The 17,329-nt window shown below is 50.1% G+C and overlaps 1 protein-coding gene across 2 annotated transcripts; it reads right to left on the bottom strand.

Moving 5' to 3' along the window:
- Positions 1-222: 222 nt before the first annotated feature.
- On the bottom strand, positions 223-5,070 carry Rtp3 (receptor transporter protein 3). Of its 2 annotated transcripts, XM_060385181.1 has the most exons (3): positions 4,772-5,070; positions 4,046-4,272; positions 223-2,168 (listed from the first exon to the last, which is right to left on the bottom strand). In XM_060385181.1, the coding sequence occupies exons 2-3, from the start codon at positions 4,198-4,200 to the stop codon at positions 719-721; spliced, it is 1,605 nt and encodes a 534-aa protein (XP_060241164.1). In that variant the 5' UTR covers positions 4,201-4,272; positions 4,772-5,070; the 3' UTR covers positions 223-718. The 2 variants fall into 2 exon arrangements, with proteins under 2 accessions (XP_060241164.1, XP_021510333.2); XM_021654658.2 differs by lacking the exon at positions 4,772-5,070 and having other exon boundaries at positions 4,029-4,165.
- Positions 5,071-17,329: the final 12,259 nt, after the last annotated feature.

Here is a 17,329-nt window from a genome sequence, read left to right as displayed (position 1 = left end):
TTTTTTTAATGTAATCAGGTGAGAGTAACATAAGAAAACTATCTGCTGAACATTGTAGCCCATTTCTAAGATTCAGGGACTGAAAGACCAAGGCAGAAAGATTCCCGTGAGCATGAGGCTAGCCTAGATTACCTAATGAGTTTCAGAGCAACTTTGACTACATTGTGAGATCTCAAACCTACCCTAATGTGCCCTCATGGGAAAAAAGAAAAGAAAAGTAACCATTTTTTAAAAGATTTATTTATTTATGTATATGAGCACTCTATTTGCATGTGTGCCTGCATGACAGAAGAGAGCATCAGACAGAAAAGGGCATCAGATCTCACTATAGATGGTTGTGAGCTACCATGTAGTTGCTGGGAATTGAACTCAGGACCTCTTGAGGAGCAGCCAATGAGTTCATTAACCCATGGACCATCTATCCAGCCTGAGAAGAATTAACCGTCTCAAGATAGAAAGATTAGTGACAATGGTGAGAGGCGGCTACCATTTCCATCAAATTCCCAGACATTTTCATCACCCTTCCCCTCAAATCCCACACTGCTCAAACAGTGGCCTTGTATTCTCCTCTTCCTCCAGTCCCGGCAGCCACCTCTGGACTCCACTGACTTCACTGACATTTCATATGAAGGGGATTATACAACGTATGACTTGGGGGGATGTTGTAGTTCTTGCTTTTCCTCTCAGCGTTCTTTTTTCAAGGCTTATGGATCTCATTTTAAAATAAGTTCACAACAATAATAAGTAAGATTATAAAGACCAAGCAGCCACATGGACTGTGTGACATTAAGTCACAGAAGGCCACAATGAACCGGCACCAGCACTCACAGCAGGCCAAGCCAATCCTGCAGCAGACCTCTCCACACCCACAGCAGCCCTCGAAGCACGCCCCGCAGCAGGCCCCGCAGCAGGCCCCGCAGCAGGCCCCGCAGCAGAAAGCCTCACTTTCTCGGCGGATACGGCTGCTTATCTCTACTTGGCAAGTGGTATTTGCTGGTGATCTCCAAGAACTGGAACCAACATATGAAGAGGAAGTGGGCACAACAAATGAGGAAGTGGGTGGGACAAATGAGGAGGAAGTTGGTGGGACATAAGAGGAGGAAGTGGATGGGACAGATGAGGAGGATTGGGGCAATGCCTTTGGGGTCTTGGGCCTGGTGTTCTTGTTAGCTAGATCTGCTGCCCTGAGGCTCTCTACAGGAGAAGGCATTTGAGTGACATATCTGGGGATAGGTGAGCTTACCAGTGACAACTGTTGGGTTGTCAATATTGGGACAGTTGATGGTTTTGAGGTATGACTAACCTTGGGGTCATCTTTGGTAGGGTTACTGGTTTGGGGGTTCACTTTTGATGCTTGGGGCTTTTCCACTTTAGAGGAGGGTCCATCATATGAGGAAGTGGGTGAGGCAAATGAGGAGGAAGTCGGTGGGACAAATGAGGAGGAAGTGGATGGGACAGATGAGGAGGATTGGGGCAATGCCTTTGGGGTCTTGGGCCTGGTGTTCTTGTTAGCTAGATCTGCTGCCCCGAGGCTCTCTACAGGAGAAGGCATTTGAGTGACATGTCTGGGAGTAGGTGAGCTTACCAGTGACAACTGTTGGGTTGTCAATATTGGGACAGTTGATGGTTTTGAGGTGTGGCTAATCTTGGGGTTATCTTTGGTAGAGTTGCTGGCTTTGGGGTTCACTGTTGTTGCTTGGGGCTTTTCCACCTTAGAGGAGGGCTGTGAGCAGGGAATGTTGCTGCAAACGGCAGTGGCCTTAGGCTCCCTAGTTGGCTTGGAGGTGGGAGATAATGGGGGTGCTGGTGGCTTTGAGGCTGGGCCTAAGCCCTGAACGCAAAAGCCCTGTAGACATGCCTCACAGTTGTTGCTGTCATGCGGTCCTTCGAGGTTGGTATCCCCAAGCAAAGGAATCTCGCCCATTTGCTTAAACCCTTCCTTATAGCACTTCTTCAGGATTCGGAAGAGCAGGTTGTTTAAGATCCTTGAGATGTTGTCCCGAGTAAACTCTGGAGCTGCAAATGGAGGCTCAGGGCACTGATTGCATCTCTGAGCAAACACCCTCATCTTCACCTGTCCCTTGCCCTTCTTCTCACGCCAGCGCATGTGAAAGACCATCATGACTTGGCCAGAGGCCCAACTTCGAGAGCAGGAGGGACAGTGGAACCTGTGGAGAAGAGAGCCAGAGTTCCAGCCAAGCTGTGGGCAGGTGCAGGGGTGGGGGTGGAATCCTCACCAGCACTGAGAGAAATTAACGAGCCCCTCTCTCTCACCTCCACGGTGCCACCAACATACCCTGTGACCATGATCAGGTACCTACTGTGCAAACGGTGAATCACAAAGCATGTGGCTCAGAAGGAACCTGGGGCATTTTCTAAGTCCAGTGTGTACAGCTCTGAGACAAGGCACACACTGGGAACTAACTCATCATGCCCCAGGATTGGGGGCTTCAAAGGAAGGACTGGAGCTCTGGTCAGTGGGGCCCAAGCCATTGTTTCTTCAAATATTGATGTAAATGCATTCAAAGCTATACATTCAACAGCCCCCAAGGAGCCTGTTCTGAAATCAACAGGTGGATATAAGTGGGTTCTGGGTAAGTCCCCAAACACAGGTCAGAAGAGAGCCGCAAGCTCCTGCCTACCCAGGCAGCTTGGCTGCTTTGGTGGTTACTGCAGGCTTTCAGCAGATTACGACCTCCAGCTCTCTCTCTTCTTTTTGTGGTCTCCCTCCCCCAACTCATTCTTTTTTTTTTTTTTTTTTTTCTACACACATCAGAGAATTTTCCATTCTTTCTTAGTGTTTGCCTCCAACAGGGTGCAGAAGGATACACTGTCTCGGCAGAGAGAGCAGTTTTTCTAAGGTATTCCCACAAATATCTGTTAGGAACAGTGAAGAAAGAAAGGAAGGAGCCCGTGCTATCTAGAACAGGAATTGAGCAAAGCCAGAAGAGTGCACTGTGGCATAGACATTTATTGCTCATCGAATAACCCATGAACCTATTGTTCAGCTAACTAGGGATTTTGTTCGTTCGTTCGTTTTTCATATTGGTTGATTATAACTTTGCTTGAGGCAGGGGCATCTGCAGAGGCGGGGAGTTGGAGGAGGCTGGGAAGAACGAGCTAGCTCTCAGGCTGGTGCTAGCACACACCCTAGGACTTTGGGCGTGCCCAGTAAATGTGCCACCGAGCTCCAGTGCCAGCCCCCTTTTCTATGTGTCGGTCTTAGCCAACTCTCTTAGGGCAAATGTGGGAATGAAGTGAGAAGCTAGCTCTGAGCCAGTGCACTAGCTGGGAGTTACTCACTCAGTTTTACACATTGGGCCTGAGCTATCCTGAGCAGCTGTCCTGAGCAGCTGTTCTGAGCTGCCACCTGCAGACAGCACCTGGCCTCAGCACTCTAGCCCCACCGTGTGACAGGCCAGAGTCCCAGGTTCTCAGATAAACAGACTACGGCTTTGTTCTCGAGCTTTCCAAAACATCTCTTGGCTGGGAAAGGTCCAGTCTCCTCACAGATGGCAGCAGGCATGACAGATCCCAGGACTCCACCCTCTGTGCCCTCCTACCTCCACCCCTAAGCCTTGGGGCACCCACTTCCTTGCCTGGAAAAGAGAAGGTGAAATGTGGGGTGGCCTCTGAAAGTCCTATTTAAGAGCGAGGCTAATGGCTCATAGTAGAGAGAGGGACAGGAGTGCTGTGAGCTGCTTTGGGCCACCCCCCTCTGGCCCATCTCCTCAGTGTAAATCTGTCTCTTCCAGGAAGAGGGACTCTTTCAAGGCTGGGAACAAATGCAGGGCACCTTGAGTAAATGAGGCTTCCACCCCTCCCCTCCCCCTTCCTTACTGTCTCATTCCCCAGCCAAATCCTTAGTATCTAGGCATGCCCCTGTTCTAAGGTCATAGTAACAGGTGGGAAACCCCAGTCTCTCATGAGGCTGGAGTTCCCTCCCGTGTTCTCAATGTGCAAGCCGGGACAGACAGTAGAGAGACAAGTAAGACAAGAGACAAGCACGGACCTTCCGGCATACATACCATCATGCTTCCCTCACCTGGCGAAGGTCTTTTGCTGGTATTGCGTCCACCCTGGCTTCAGAACGTCAGGGAGAAGGTCCTTGTCTAGTGTGAGGGTCCATTTGTGCCACGGTTTCACCTCTTGAATCAGCTCCTGGAACACTTGTTGCCATAGTTCTATGTCTTCCATCATGGTTGCAGTACTGTGCCTAAGCTGGGGCAGGGTTCCGTTTGCCCGGGCAGTGTCTTGTGGGCCTGGACAGACCTGTATCAAGAGTTATCCACTTCAGACGACAGTGGGGTCTCAGGCTGGCGATCCCTTTGAAGACTTGAATTGGGACTGTAGTTCAGATCTTTTTGCCCCAGGGACAAAGGTCAGTTGAGTCTGTTCCCAAGTTCAGAGGACAGCAGTGGACAACCACAAAAAAATGACAAAACTTGGAGCTTCGGTTTTTATGTCTCAGTATACTAGTGAGGAAGAGGGCATTGGCGTTCAAATCAGGAATGAGCTCGCGCTGGCACAGAATCCTGGATGGCGGAAGCCGCACTTGCCTTTTCCCTTTCTAACATTTGAAAATCTGCATCGACTGGGCTGCTGAGCTCCTGCTGGGGGCAGAAGGGACCTCCCTGGGATTCCCGAACTTTGAAGTCCTCTTTCTCACCTAGTTTCTCAGGAGGATGGCTATCTGAAAACATCTAGCTGTTCCCCTGCCTACCAACCAGAACCTGAGCAGAGAGGTCTCAGGCCCAAATTCCCCACTTACCAGAATCAAAGTTGGGGATTAGGTGATGTGTCCCACCTCCCACGTGGGTGGGAGGCTGCTGGCCTAAGACCAACAGGGTCCCATTGCCTTCTACCACAAGAAGCTTCACCATCACCCCAAACCAAAGGAGAGCTAGGTAGAGCAGGGCCAGAGTTGGAGCAGGCAGCACTCTAGGGAAGGCAGATAAGATTCTGAGTGTCTACCCCCCAAGACCCTATCCACAGACAGGGTGGGTCTTCCTATCACCCAGCTGGCCATTGACCTATCACCCTGGCGGGCTATTTCCCAAGCTGAAAGCTCCTCAGCCTGGAAGAAAGAAAGGAAACAAGGGGAGGGGCTTCCTGTGACATTTGGAAAGAGAGCCTGACGTTTGGAAACTGAGATTTCTCTGCATGGCATCTGGGCCAAGTCACAACAACCTCGGTGTACTCTTTTCTTCCTGTCCTTGTTTCGTTTCTCAAATGTATCTGCTCAGTTACAAATTAACTACATTTGGGAGGTGGTTCGGCTTCTCTTTCCACCTGCCTGCTCGCCCAAACCAGCCTTTAATAAACAGATGCTCTATTTGTGCTCAGTGGTGCCATATTCTTCACATTTTGGGGCCTCATCTCATTGTGTAACCCCTGGAGCTGATGCTGATGTGTTCCCAAGAGAAAGAAGGCCGCTGTGTTTCTAATATAGAAAATACATGTGTTAGGGGAGCTTTGTTCATGTCCCAATTACAGTGTTGGCTGTGGACTCAATATGAACAGGTCAACAACTGAATACAAAGGTTTAAAGCCTGGTGGTGGCGATGCACGCCTTTAACCCCAGCACTCGGGAGGCAGAGGCAGGCAGATCTCTGTGAGTTCAAGACCAGCATGGTCTACAGAGTGAGTTTCAGGAAAGCAAAGGCTACACAGAGAAACCCTGTCTCGATGAGGTTCAAAGCCAGGCTTGCATTAGCCTCTCCTGGGAAAATGAGTTGCTGTCTAGTCAACCCCAGGTAGGTCAACAACCACAGACAAAAGTGACCCTTTTCCCCAAGCCTAGCATGAGTTTACTGGCATTACTTACAGAAACATGGCTGAAGGATTGCCGACAGGGGCCTGAGCAACTCCATCATGGCTAAGTCACTGAAAAGTCTGACCCCGGCAGGGGTGACAGCTTCTCCGTAGCTGTATGGATGACACCCCCTTCCTTGGCTAACTGTCCGTCTCCTATGTACTGTGGCACCCCCTGAGATCGGGTGTGGTTGGGGCAGAATTATGTACACCCAGGAGGGAACATAGAACGCAGTGGCTGGAATCTCACTCCAAGGGCTAAGGACCCTTTCCTAGTGTGAGGGAGCATCAGTCACAGTTGCTCCGGTTAACGTCAGTGGATGTTACTCTGGGAAACTGGAGTTGCTACAGCACGAGGCTTTCCAGCTTCCCAGGAACAGGCTCATTTGAATAATTTTGAGGCCTCCTGAGCATCGGGGCTGTACTTTATTTGCCCTTAATTGTCTCGTATTGGGGCTCGAGGCTGTTAGGAACAGATATCCAGTGGTCCACAGTGTGGTGGACAAGGAATGGTTAGAGTATAGACATGGCAGGGTGTTGAAGAAGAAAAACTGACCAGGCCCTTGGCTAGGAACTCAAAGCTGGGTTGAGACACATTAAGAAAAATTGTATTATAAGATGATTCTTGGCTTACATGGGTCAAAGTCCAACAGCAGGCATCTTTACAATGGAGGGCAGAGGGAGGTGTGTCACAGGAGCATAGAAGGAAGGCCATTGGAGATTAGAGTTAGACTGTCACAAGCAAAGAAATGCTTGGAACCTGAGGAGGCAGGAGAAGTTTCTCTTTAGCACCTCTGAATGGATGGAAGGATTGCAGACAGCTAGACTTTGGGCCCCTGGCTTGCAGAACTGTGAGAATAAATTTTTATTGTCTTAGGTCATCTGGTTTGTGGTCTAGCTGTGACAACAGGAACAATGGATGGGACTCATGTTCTATTTTATAAGGGCACGTTTGTACTTCATGTTGGGAAGAAATGTGCCCATACACATCCCAGAGGGCTCGGCATGGACAGCTGCCAAAGATTTGTTTGTTCTAAGTTAACCTTTGACTCAGCACAGTTCAGCAGCCCTGGGAGTGTGTGAACCCAGCTGCACAGAGAGATGGTAATGAGGGAGACGTGTGGGGACCATAAGGAGGTAAGGAGGCCAGAGCCTCAGGGGTCAGAGCCCATTGACCCCAACCAGAGGATAAAGACTGCACTGTAGAACTGGTTTTGCTGCCATTCTCTGCTAAGTCTGTTAGCTGGAGATGCAGGGATGGCAGATTCCCAGGATGCTGCTTCTTTGAGACTGCCGGCTCTCTGAATGAGGCCGACTTAAAGATTCCAACGTTTGCCTCTGCTCTCTGTGCTGACTGGCGGCATGGACTCAATATTCGACTTCTATTTGTATGGCAGCCCTAGGAAAACACTGCAGAAATCCTCCTGCCCCTTCCCAGGGGTTCTGTGCTCTGGGTAAGTCAACAAGACAAGAGCAACAAGGCCTGCTTGTTCCCAATTCAACCTCCTCAGAAGCCCACTGTTTGCAGACTGGAAGATTGGAATACTGTTGTAAAGGTTTCAAAAATGTGTGAAAACAAATAATTAAAAACATTTTAAAAATTCTTGGTCTCATAGAATCCTTTCTAACCCTGGGCCACAAAAATCGCCTATCTTGAAATGAATGTTGGGAACTCGGGCTCACAAAGGGATGCCTCTAAAGGGCAATGGGTCAAAGGGTCAATTGCGTGGTTCTGCATGGGGTTTTATTTTATTTTGATTCAAAGTTAGTAGCAAATACTAAACGTTGCTTATCTGAAATGAGAATTTAACTAATTCAGTCTTTGCCCCTCCACAGCCAAGAGGCTAGAAGGTGGGCAGAAATGCAAATCCCATGAGCACGTGGGAAGTGGCCTGCCGGAAGTGTAACGGGAAGAACGGAAATGCGGTAGGTGTGCGTGCGTTGGGAGGGGCAGGAAGAGAAGCCCCAGAAATCCAGGTTTCTTCCTCTCCGATGCTGGGATGTAAGTGCATCGCCATGCCTGGTTTATTATTTATTTATTTACTTATTTATCTACTCATTTATCTACTCTATCTATCTATCTATCTATCTATCTATCTATCTATCTATCTATCTATCTATCTATCTATCTTCAAGGCAAACACCTTTTTCTGACTGAGCTATCTCCTGGCCCTATTTTTGTTTTAAATCTATAAAAACCCAAGGCCCTTAGATGCCGCTTGAAAAAGCACTGACTTCCGGTTTATAGAGCTATCCAGTATCACGGCAATTTCTGACTGTCATCAAGCCTTCTTTCTCATGTTGGGTGTGCCTGAGCTTGCCTGTGAAGCTGACAGTCCCAAGGGTGGGCAAACCTGGAAAGAGTTCAGCCCACCAGCGAGTAGATGGCCTGACTGGTTTGCACGTTCTGGTGGGGCCTGGAGTTGCTGAGCAAGCACTAGCTGAGAAGTAGAGGAGCCCGAGCCATGTAGAAGCATGTAGTAGATATGACAGCTCAGTATCTCATCTTTGGACCGCCCGCCAGGCAGAGGCTGAGGGGCGGACCTAACCAGAAGCTGTGAAAAAGGATGGAGTGCCCAACTGCCCGGGTCTCTGAGTCCATGTTGAAAGGGCAGCAGAAAACGGGGTCCACCGTCTACACAGAAGCGGTTCTCAACTTGTGGGTCGCCTAAGGCCATTGGAAAACTCGGATATTTACGTTACGATTCGTGACTAGCAAAATCATAGTTGTGAAGTAGCAACAGAAAACATTTTATGGGTGGGGGTCACCCACAACATGAACTGTATTAAGAACCTTAGCAGGTTTCGCTAGGGAGAAAAGCAGCAGAAAGCGCAGCAGAAGGCAGGGCTTGTATAGGAATTTTGGGGCAGGGAGGCTTTCCAGGGTGGCCTGGGATTGGAGGGATTATATCGCCTGATTTTGAAGCTCCCTGGTGATTGGAGGGTTTTCCTGTCCAGGGATTGGTGGATTTTCTTCACCCCTTTATCCTGCAGCCTGCTCTTCTTGCAGTATGTCTTTAGCGCTCTCTACCGAGAAAGCTGTTCCGTGTAGCCTCAACCACCAGCAGTAACTTCAGTTCCAGGACTTCCGACCTCCACAGGACTCCAGGAATGTATGTGGTGCACAGACAGACATCGAAGCGAACACTCACACACGTAAACTTTTTAAAAACTTAAAAAATGCTTTATTAGCATATGTTAATTATACGTAATAATGTATTTCATTATATTTTCATACATAGGAGGGAGGGGGGGGTCACAGTTTCACCTTCCTTAGTTGTGTACGCTCTGCTGAGCCCACCAGGTTCCGACAAATAACTCCAAACCCACAGTCACACAGGTGGTCCTGGGTAGTGCTGGTGAGTCACAAAACAAAACCAAATAAGTAGACATGAACACGGGAGAGAGAATTGTGGGGAGGAAGGAAGGTGGACAGAGGTGGTCCCATCCCCTACGCCCACCCCCCCGTGTGTGCGTGTGCGCGTGTGTGTAACGCCCCCCCCGTGTGTGTGCGTGTGTGTGTGTGTGTCCTGATGATGTTAATGTTGTTTACAGCAGCGTGGGTGGAAGCTTGGAGCAAGTGCACCTCACCAATGGCTGCACCCCTGAAGAGCATGTCGGGAAAGGAGATGTTCTGAACAGATGTGTGTCTGCCTCCCTCCTCAGGCCACTGAAATAGGAACACTCAAATAGACTCCACAGAACAGAACTCCTTGGGGAGCCAGCCAGGAAGATTACAAAGGCCGGGCACCCGCCGACCCGCCCAGAGGAAGGTTGGTTTCTCTCGTGGCTCCTGGGCAGCCGGATTAACACACTCAAGGTTCTTAGCTTTTGTCTCATCCTTTCTGTGGACTTTAACACTGGCTTAGGAGAGGTGGAGGGAAGCTAGGAGTTTTTCTCTTCCTAGTTTAGCCAAACTATATGGGGAAGGGCCCAGACCCTTGCAGGTGTGGCTCCCCTGGGCCAGCAGGCTGAGCCGGTCATGGTGAGTAAGCCTCCGTGTTCTCTGCCTCTCAGCTCCTGGCCTTAGGTTCCCGTCCTGTTTGAGTTCCTGTCCTGACTTCCTTCAACATAAACAGTGATGTGTAACCGCAAGCCCAAAAAAACCTTTTCCTCCCCAACTTGTTTTTTGGTCATGGTGTGTCACTGGAGCAATTAGAACCCCTGACCAAGTTAGTATTAGATTAAAATCTAATAATCATCTAACCATAAAGATACAAAAGAATGGATAAATGGATGGAGGAGTGGAGCAGGGAGGTGGCTGCTCAGACAGAAAGGCTTGGGTTCAGCTCCCAGAATTCACGTAAAATCGGGGATGGAGTGATGACTCGGAAGCTAAGAGACTGCTCTTCCAGAGGGACCTGGGTTCAATACCCAGCACCCATGTGGCAGCTCACAGCTGACTGTGGCTCCAGTCCCAGGGCATCTGACACCCTCGTTCTGGCTTCCCTAGGCACATGTGTGGTTCACAGACATACATGCAGAAAGGTTAAAAACAAAACCCAAGTGCAGCAGGCCCCACCTGTAACCACAGGGCTGGGGAAATCCACACGGGCAGTTCCCTGAAGCTGACTGACCAGTCGGTTTAATCAAATGGGTGAGCTCCAGGTTCAAAACATGACCCTATTTAAAAAAAAAAAATGGGGAAAGATGAAGGATGACAGTGGAAGTCAACTTCTGGCCTCCACACTCCTGTGAACTTCTGTATGTGCTCATGCACCCGCACACACGCATTAACAAGTGTATGCAGCACACACACTGAACAAAGAAGTAAACAGCCTTTTCAAACAGTGTGACCTCATCTAGGAAGTGAGGCCTGGTCCAGCCCCTACCTCTTTCCTCTTTCTCTGTGGGCTAGACTCACTTCATAGTGAGTTTCAAGACGGCCAGGGCTTTGTAGTGAGACCCTGTCTCAAAACAAACAAACAAACAAACAAATAGAGAAAGGGGAAGCAGTAACTTCATAGTGAAAAGACCCCAGTGAGGAGATTGCACCTCCCACGTGGGAGGCTCGTGCCCTCTGATAGGACGGGGAAGTGGGAGGGGCTTCACCTCCACGGTGGTCTCTCCCCAAGCCTGTGAGCAGATAAACAGAAGACACATCCAGCACGGGTCAGAAGAGAATTCCCAGGGATGGTTGAGGTCCATGAACCGTAATGAACAACGAAGGACACGAGGACACCTGGGCATGCAGTGCAGCTTGCTGGGTGCCCTCCTAGAACAGAAAGGGGATTTTAGTGGGAAAACCAGACAAAAATCCAAAGCCTGGGGTTCAGTTAGTAGTTATGTACCCATGTCAGCCTGCTGGATTTTTTTTTGTTAAGATTTATTTTTACCTTATGCACGTGATTGTTTTACCTGCATGTGTGTGTGTCTGTGTCCTGCCTGTCTGGAGCCTCCAGGGATTCAGGAACAAGTGCTCTCAGCCACCGAGCCACCTCTCCAGCCTGCAGCTTGTTAAGTTTTTCACCAGTGGACCTTGGTAACAGGATGGTGTGGGGGCCCCATGAGGTCCCGGATGAGGGGGTGAATGGGGGACCTCCAAACTAACTTTGCAATGTTTCTGTAAAAACCGGAACAAAATGCTTGTTTTAAACATGAGCGTTTGCGGCTGGGCATCGTGACGCACACCTTGAATTCCAGTCCTCAGGAGCCAGGGGAGGGCAGATCTCGTTGAGTTTGAGGGCAGCCAGGGCTACATGGTTGGGAGAACTAGTCTCTGCAGGGTCTGACCAGGTCCCAATGAGGTCAACAGATACAGACCCATCCACACCTGGTTTTGACAGTGAAAGGAGCACGGAGGTTACAAGCTCGCACCTCTAGAGGGCGCCCTGGTTCTGCCTCTGGGGTGGAGCTGGACTCCCTTGTTCGCTGGAGGACTTTGCCCGACTTGAAGTTACCCATGTCACCGAGTTCTTCCAGGGCTTTTCAGCTCCTGCTGCTAGGTCTGGGGCATGGTGAGCTCACCCTGAGAAGCCAAACCCCAGCACGACACTCCTTTCCTTCCGTTCAAAATGGTTCAAAATTCCTCATCTCACCTTTCTCAGGATGACCACAGGCCTTAGAAGAGTCTGAGGCATGTTGGCTCTCATGGCCCCTCCTATGTTCTTTCCAAAGGAAGCGCACAATGGTTAGGTGACTTCCTGAAGTCGTCCTAGTTGCACTTCATCCTGTGACCGCGGTGCTCTTTCTGGGAGAAGTGAGTTCCTGCAGGCCAAGGAAGATCCTCACACAGTGAGCCACAGCGCAGGCCCTGATCCATCCCAGCAGCTTCCGGTGACTACTGGGCACTCCTTAAACAGCGCTGCACAGCTCACAGCTGTGAGCCACAAGCACAGTGGGCTTGAGAAGGACAAGGTTTGGGGACCAGCCAGCAGGTTGTGTGTGGTGTGTGTGTGTGTGTGATGTGTATATGGTGTGGTGTGTGAGTGTGTGTGTGCCTGTGAGTATGTGTATGAGTGTGTCACTCCTCAGGAGCCACCCACCTCGGTTTTTGCGTGCTACACGTTTGGCTTTTCAACACGGGTTCTGCCTTCAGAACCTCACCATGGGTCCTCACGCTTTCATGGCATGCGCTTTACTGACTGAGACCACTCACCAGCCCCTAACTGGCAGATCTTATTGCTGGTCTCAAGCTCAGAGCCTTCTGGTCAGACTATCCCCTGAGCTCCTGACTACCGTCCTGATTCCCACAACGCCAGCCTGGGCTCTGGACTGTGCCCTGACTGTTCCAAGACTCCAACCAGCCTTCCTTCCGGGAAGAAGGGAGACTCACCTCTGTCAACATGTAGGGACTGGCTAGGCCACTGAGCTCCAGAGACTTGAGAGAGAATATTGCCAGGCAGGGGACATCATTTGGGGGCCAGGCTTGTGAATCCCGTGACCCTTCGGCAGCCCCTGAGGGTGCTGGGAAAGTGGATCTCTGTGCCCAGGGTAATGGTGGGGAGGATGTGTGAGAGAATGACTGGGTGGCCTCAGCTTTCAGCAGGCGCCAAGAATGTCTGACATATTTTTCTTTATTTCCGTATTCCTCCCCTGGGGGGCTTTGATGTCCCTGTTTCATCAAGCGCAGCTAATTTTGACCATTGACTGCACTGGCACTATGCCTGGGCTGAGTTCTGTGTTGGGAGGAGGGTGGCGCTTTCTGGCTTCTTCCTGGTAGAGCCTCCCTAGGAGAGACATGCAGGTGTTCAAGGTCGGGTGTGGAGAGCGGAGAGCACAGTCAAGCTCGGGTGGCTTCTTACCCTGCTTCCAGCCTCGATCTCACGATTTGTGAAATTTGGGGGATGGTCACAGGACTTCCTTCTTGGGGAGGCTGAGAGAGAATGTGTCTTACCCACTGACTGTTTGGGATGGCACTCGTCAGAGGCAAGGCTCAGAGAGCGCTCCCCCAAACATCCTTGTTCCTTCTTTGCTTCCTCTCTCTTTTCAACTCTGCTTCAGAGTCCTATTCCGTGGTGACTTGGCTGGCCACAAACATTGACTAACCCTCCCACCACCCCTTCAGCTGTCATCCTTTTCCTCTCCAGCCATCGGCAATCTTGGCGTTGGAGGTCGAAGCTGCCATATCAGGGAAAGCTTTATGGGTTCCAGAGGGCAAGGAGAGGGCTGTTTATAAGGCCAAAGTCTCCCCTCTGGTGGCCTTTTCAAGCAAATTTTTATCTCCTTATGTAATGCACATCTAAAACCACATTAATATTCCTGTAGGTAGATGAATTACCGCAAAATGAACAATAATACCCCAAGCCAGGAAAAACAGACCCGAAAGAAACAAAACGTCATTACCGGCTCAGTGACTTCTGCTCACCCCCCCACCCCACCCTCGTCAACAAGTTTCCTGCTCCTCCTTCCAAGGGAGGTGGTGTTAAATGAGCTGGAATCTGCAAACCTGAGCCCCTTTGACCTTCCCTTACTTGCATTCCTGTGGCTCCTGAGGGTGCCCAGGTCTATTGTATCTGTGTGGTGGGAAAATAATAGTATGCAATTGTTATCTGTTGCTAGTTCGGTGACCACCTGTGTTGATAACGAGCAATCAGCCAAGGTGGGGAGCTTTCACACCACAGGAATTAACAAATGCTATAAATTGGTTGGTTCCCCCCCCCATTGGGTGTCTAGTGTTAGATTTCAAAAAGCAAAAGCAATACTAGTAAAACTAGTCATATCCAAACTAAATTACAAGTGGCTTATCAAGAGCCTACCAGTCAGCAGGGCAGTGGGAGCGCACACCTTTAATCCCAGCCCTGGGGAGGCAGAGGCAGGAGGCTCTCTAGGTTTGAGGCCAGCCTGGTCTACAGAGTGAGTTCCAGGACAGCCAGGGCTACACAGAGAAACCCTATTTTGAAAAACAAACAAATAAAAACAAAAAGAACCTACCAGTCCACTCCATCCCTGATCACAGCGTATCCACCCATTTCCCTCTCACTGCATCTTCCGTGAGGTTTTCACGCCAATGGGAATTCTCTGGTTCATTTAGGGATTGGAATAGGTTTCAATACTTCACGCAGCAGGTGGCCTCTCTGCTGCAGTAGCTCTCTTTTCTGCTTCAGGTTTCTTGGTACCTGCAGCCTTTTCCTTTCAGGGCTTTAAGGGCTTCTTCTCTTGACCCTCCACAGGCTTCTTGCCAGTAGCTCCCTGGTGTGCAGCCCCCTCATCTGATTTGGTTTCCAGCCTGGCGTAGCCTGCTGCCCTACGCGTAGTCTTTGCTTTCGGATGGAGCTTCAACAGGATTCCCAGGCAGCTCAGCAGATTCTCATTCTGGACTCTAATGAGGAGAGGTGCTTGGAGGCCTCTTTGCATCTCTGGGACTTGCCAGGTTCTGCTAAGGCCTCATTCTCATCTTGTGCCTTTGGGAGTGATAGTTAGTCTTGAGGAAACTAGCCGTGGGGCATGGGCTGCAGGAGCAAGCTTCAAGTGCTCAGCTTGCTTACCTAAAGCAGAGAGTTACCAGGATGTTTCAGAAGGCCTTGGTACCGCTGCCATTTTTACAGATGGTGCAGGGCCCCTGGGCTGGATGTGGTGGCGGTTTCTCATTTTGCCCTTGTCAGCTGTCATGCAATGAGAGGCAGAGCCCTTCTTGCTGTCATCTTAAGCAGCAGCACAACCCCTTTGGTCTTCCTGTGACCTTCACCGTCAACCACCAAAGGCCATTCAGAAGCTCCTCAGTGTGATGACCTTTAGACACGAGCAAAGCTGGTGGGGGCAGAGACAGCCACGGCAGAGTCCGAGGCATACCACTTGAGGCTTATGATCCCTCTGTGGTGTCAAGGACTGCAGGTTTTGCTTAGCAAAAACATGCAGCCTCCCATACATGTATTTCTAAGAGCACCCTGGCCAGAATAGTGGGTCCCAACCCTCAGACTTTGGGGATTGGAGCCACAGCTCTGCCAGCACCTCAGGACAGCACTGGTCAGATAACCTGCTAGATCCCTGATGGCACCGAGGCCGTCTGTTTTTTTTTTTCAATGCAGTTTATTCAGGAACCTTGAACAATCATCTGACCCTGGGGAAAGCCAGCCCACAGCTTAAATAGCCTCTGGGTAGCCAACCCCAGCGTGCCATGTGGGCAATGCAGATAGGTCCACATACATGGAAGCAAGCCAGATCCTTGGCCTTAGCCAAATGTGGAGTTGTTCGTGACAGAGAGCACTCACCATCGGGAAGGTGGAAGGCAGAAACCAGCTCCATCTTTAAGGCACGGCATTACGCAGCTCTCTGCAGTTCCCCCTTTTTGTTTTAGACACATCAGGCAAGAGTAGAGGTCTGATCTCTGATATTAGAAATAAATTGGGACTTTGTACTGATGTTCATTTAGGTGTCATCCACCCAAAGAGCATCAGACCCGTCCGATACCTTTTTCTCAGAGGCGGGACCTGGGGCATCAACCCGCATGCAATCAGACATGCTCTTCTCTGGGTCGAAAGCGGCTGACCCTAAGTGCAGTGCTTAGCCTCGCATCCTGAGCGTAACATTTTAGCTTTTTATGGTAGCCAACCATGCTTGGGGAGACTGTCCTGCTTCAATGGCTGTAAAGGCCTGAATGGTCATGGCTGCATTACGCTGTTGTGAGACTCTAATCTTGCATATACACCACAGGCAAACCAAGGAGACCAACACCAGAAGGCCTGCTAATGCTCCCATGCCCACCCATTCCTTCAGATGATTCATGGCTGCAGCAATCCATGATGACAGTCCTGTGGCTAGTCCTGCGTCCACTCTGGTAGAATTTACCGTGACAATGGCCACTCTCAGCTGCTCCATCGTAGTAGAGGCCGTCTGTTTTATTGCTGTTGTTTGTTTCTGAGACAGGGCTTCATGTAGCTTGGGGTGGTCTCAAATTCACCATGTAGCCAAGGATAAGCTTGAACTTAGGATCTTCCTGCCTCTGCCTCTTGAGATTTGAGGCGTGTGCACACACCCAGTTTATGTAGTACCTGGGATCAAACCCAGGGCTTTGTGCATGCTAGGCAAAAACAGTACTGTTAGCCCCAATGGTGAGTTTTATCTTATTTCTGCTGTATGTGACTGTATGTGCCTTGTGTGTGTGAAGACCAGAAGTCAAACTGGGATGGTGTGCCCTTGGGCTGTCTGGCTTGGTTTTTGAGACAGATCTCTCACCGGGACCTACGACTTAACTTTATCAGGCTGGCTGGCCATCAAGCCCTAGGAATCTGTCTGTCCCCGTCTCCTTAGAGCTGGGAGTACAGACATGGTCCACATGCTCAGCAATTTTACTTTTTTATTTTATCAAACTCAGCTTCTTATCAAACCAACTGTGTTATCTACCCCGGTTGCCATTGGTGAAGTTTTAAAACACTTCATCTGTACCTTGCATCTTGTCTCACGATCAGCAGTTGGGAAATAGAGTGACAGTTATCAGCAAAACATTCCATAAGCACACTCCTTGCAGCGGTGTAACCTTGGCAGGTTAGAAGATTGCAGGAAGAGAAAGTGGTCATAAAGGGCCCTTCCCCATCTCCAGGAGGGGGCTGAACTAGGATGGCCCTGAAGATTGGTATGTGTGTGTGGGGAGAAAGCGGTCATAAAGTGCCCCTACCCATCTCTAGGAGGGGGCTGAACTAGTGGCCCTGAAGACTGGTATGTGTGTGTGGGGAAAGGGGCATCAGATGCAGGGACAGCTGTGAGCATTGTCAGGACAGGACGGGACAGGACAGTGAAGCCCATCAAGAAAAGATGGGCACTGCCACTGGCAAATGAGTTCCATCGCTCAGGGCATCAGCGTAGCACCCTGGCCTGTTACAGGATCCTAAGAATTAGTAAGCAGGGCGAGACTGAGAATGGCTGGCCTCAAGAGCCTTGGGCCATGTGCCGGAAGACTTATTTCCCAGTCCTGATAGTGTGGGTTCACAGATCAATCTATTCACGGTACACCCTTTTCACTAGAGGTGTCAGTGCCAGAGCCTGGGCCCTGGCAGCCCTAAGGCTGGAGTCTCTGTCACTCAACAGGCCAGTGAAACTGACAGGTAATAGTGAGAAGCAGAACAAGGAGCAAGGAGGC

This window comes from Meriones unguiculatus, chromosome 6 (genome assembly GCF_030254825.1).
Source record: "Meriones unguiculatus strain TT.TT164.6M chromosome 6, Bangor_MerUng_6.1, whole genome shotgun sequence".
Lineage (NCBI taxonomy): Eukaryota > Metazoa > Chordata > Mammalia > Rodentia > Muridae > Meriones > Meriones unguiculatus.
The sequence above is the reverse complement of the archived record's forward strand: the minus strand, read 5'-3'. Positions and strand labels throughout refer to the sequence as shown.

Excerpts from the sequence above, each read along its gene's own strand:
- Rtp3 (XM_060385181.1), bottom strand. The coding sequence starts at position 4,200 with ATGATGGAAGACATAGAACTATGGCAACAAGTGTTCCAGGAGCTGATT. Across the intron at positions 2,169-4,045 it reads CAGCAAAAGACCTTCGCCAG|GTTCCACTGTCCCTCCTGCT; the intron begins GTGAGGGAAGCA and ends TCTTCTCCACAG.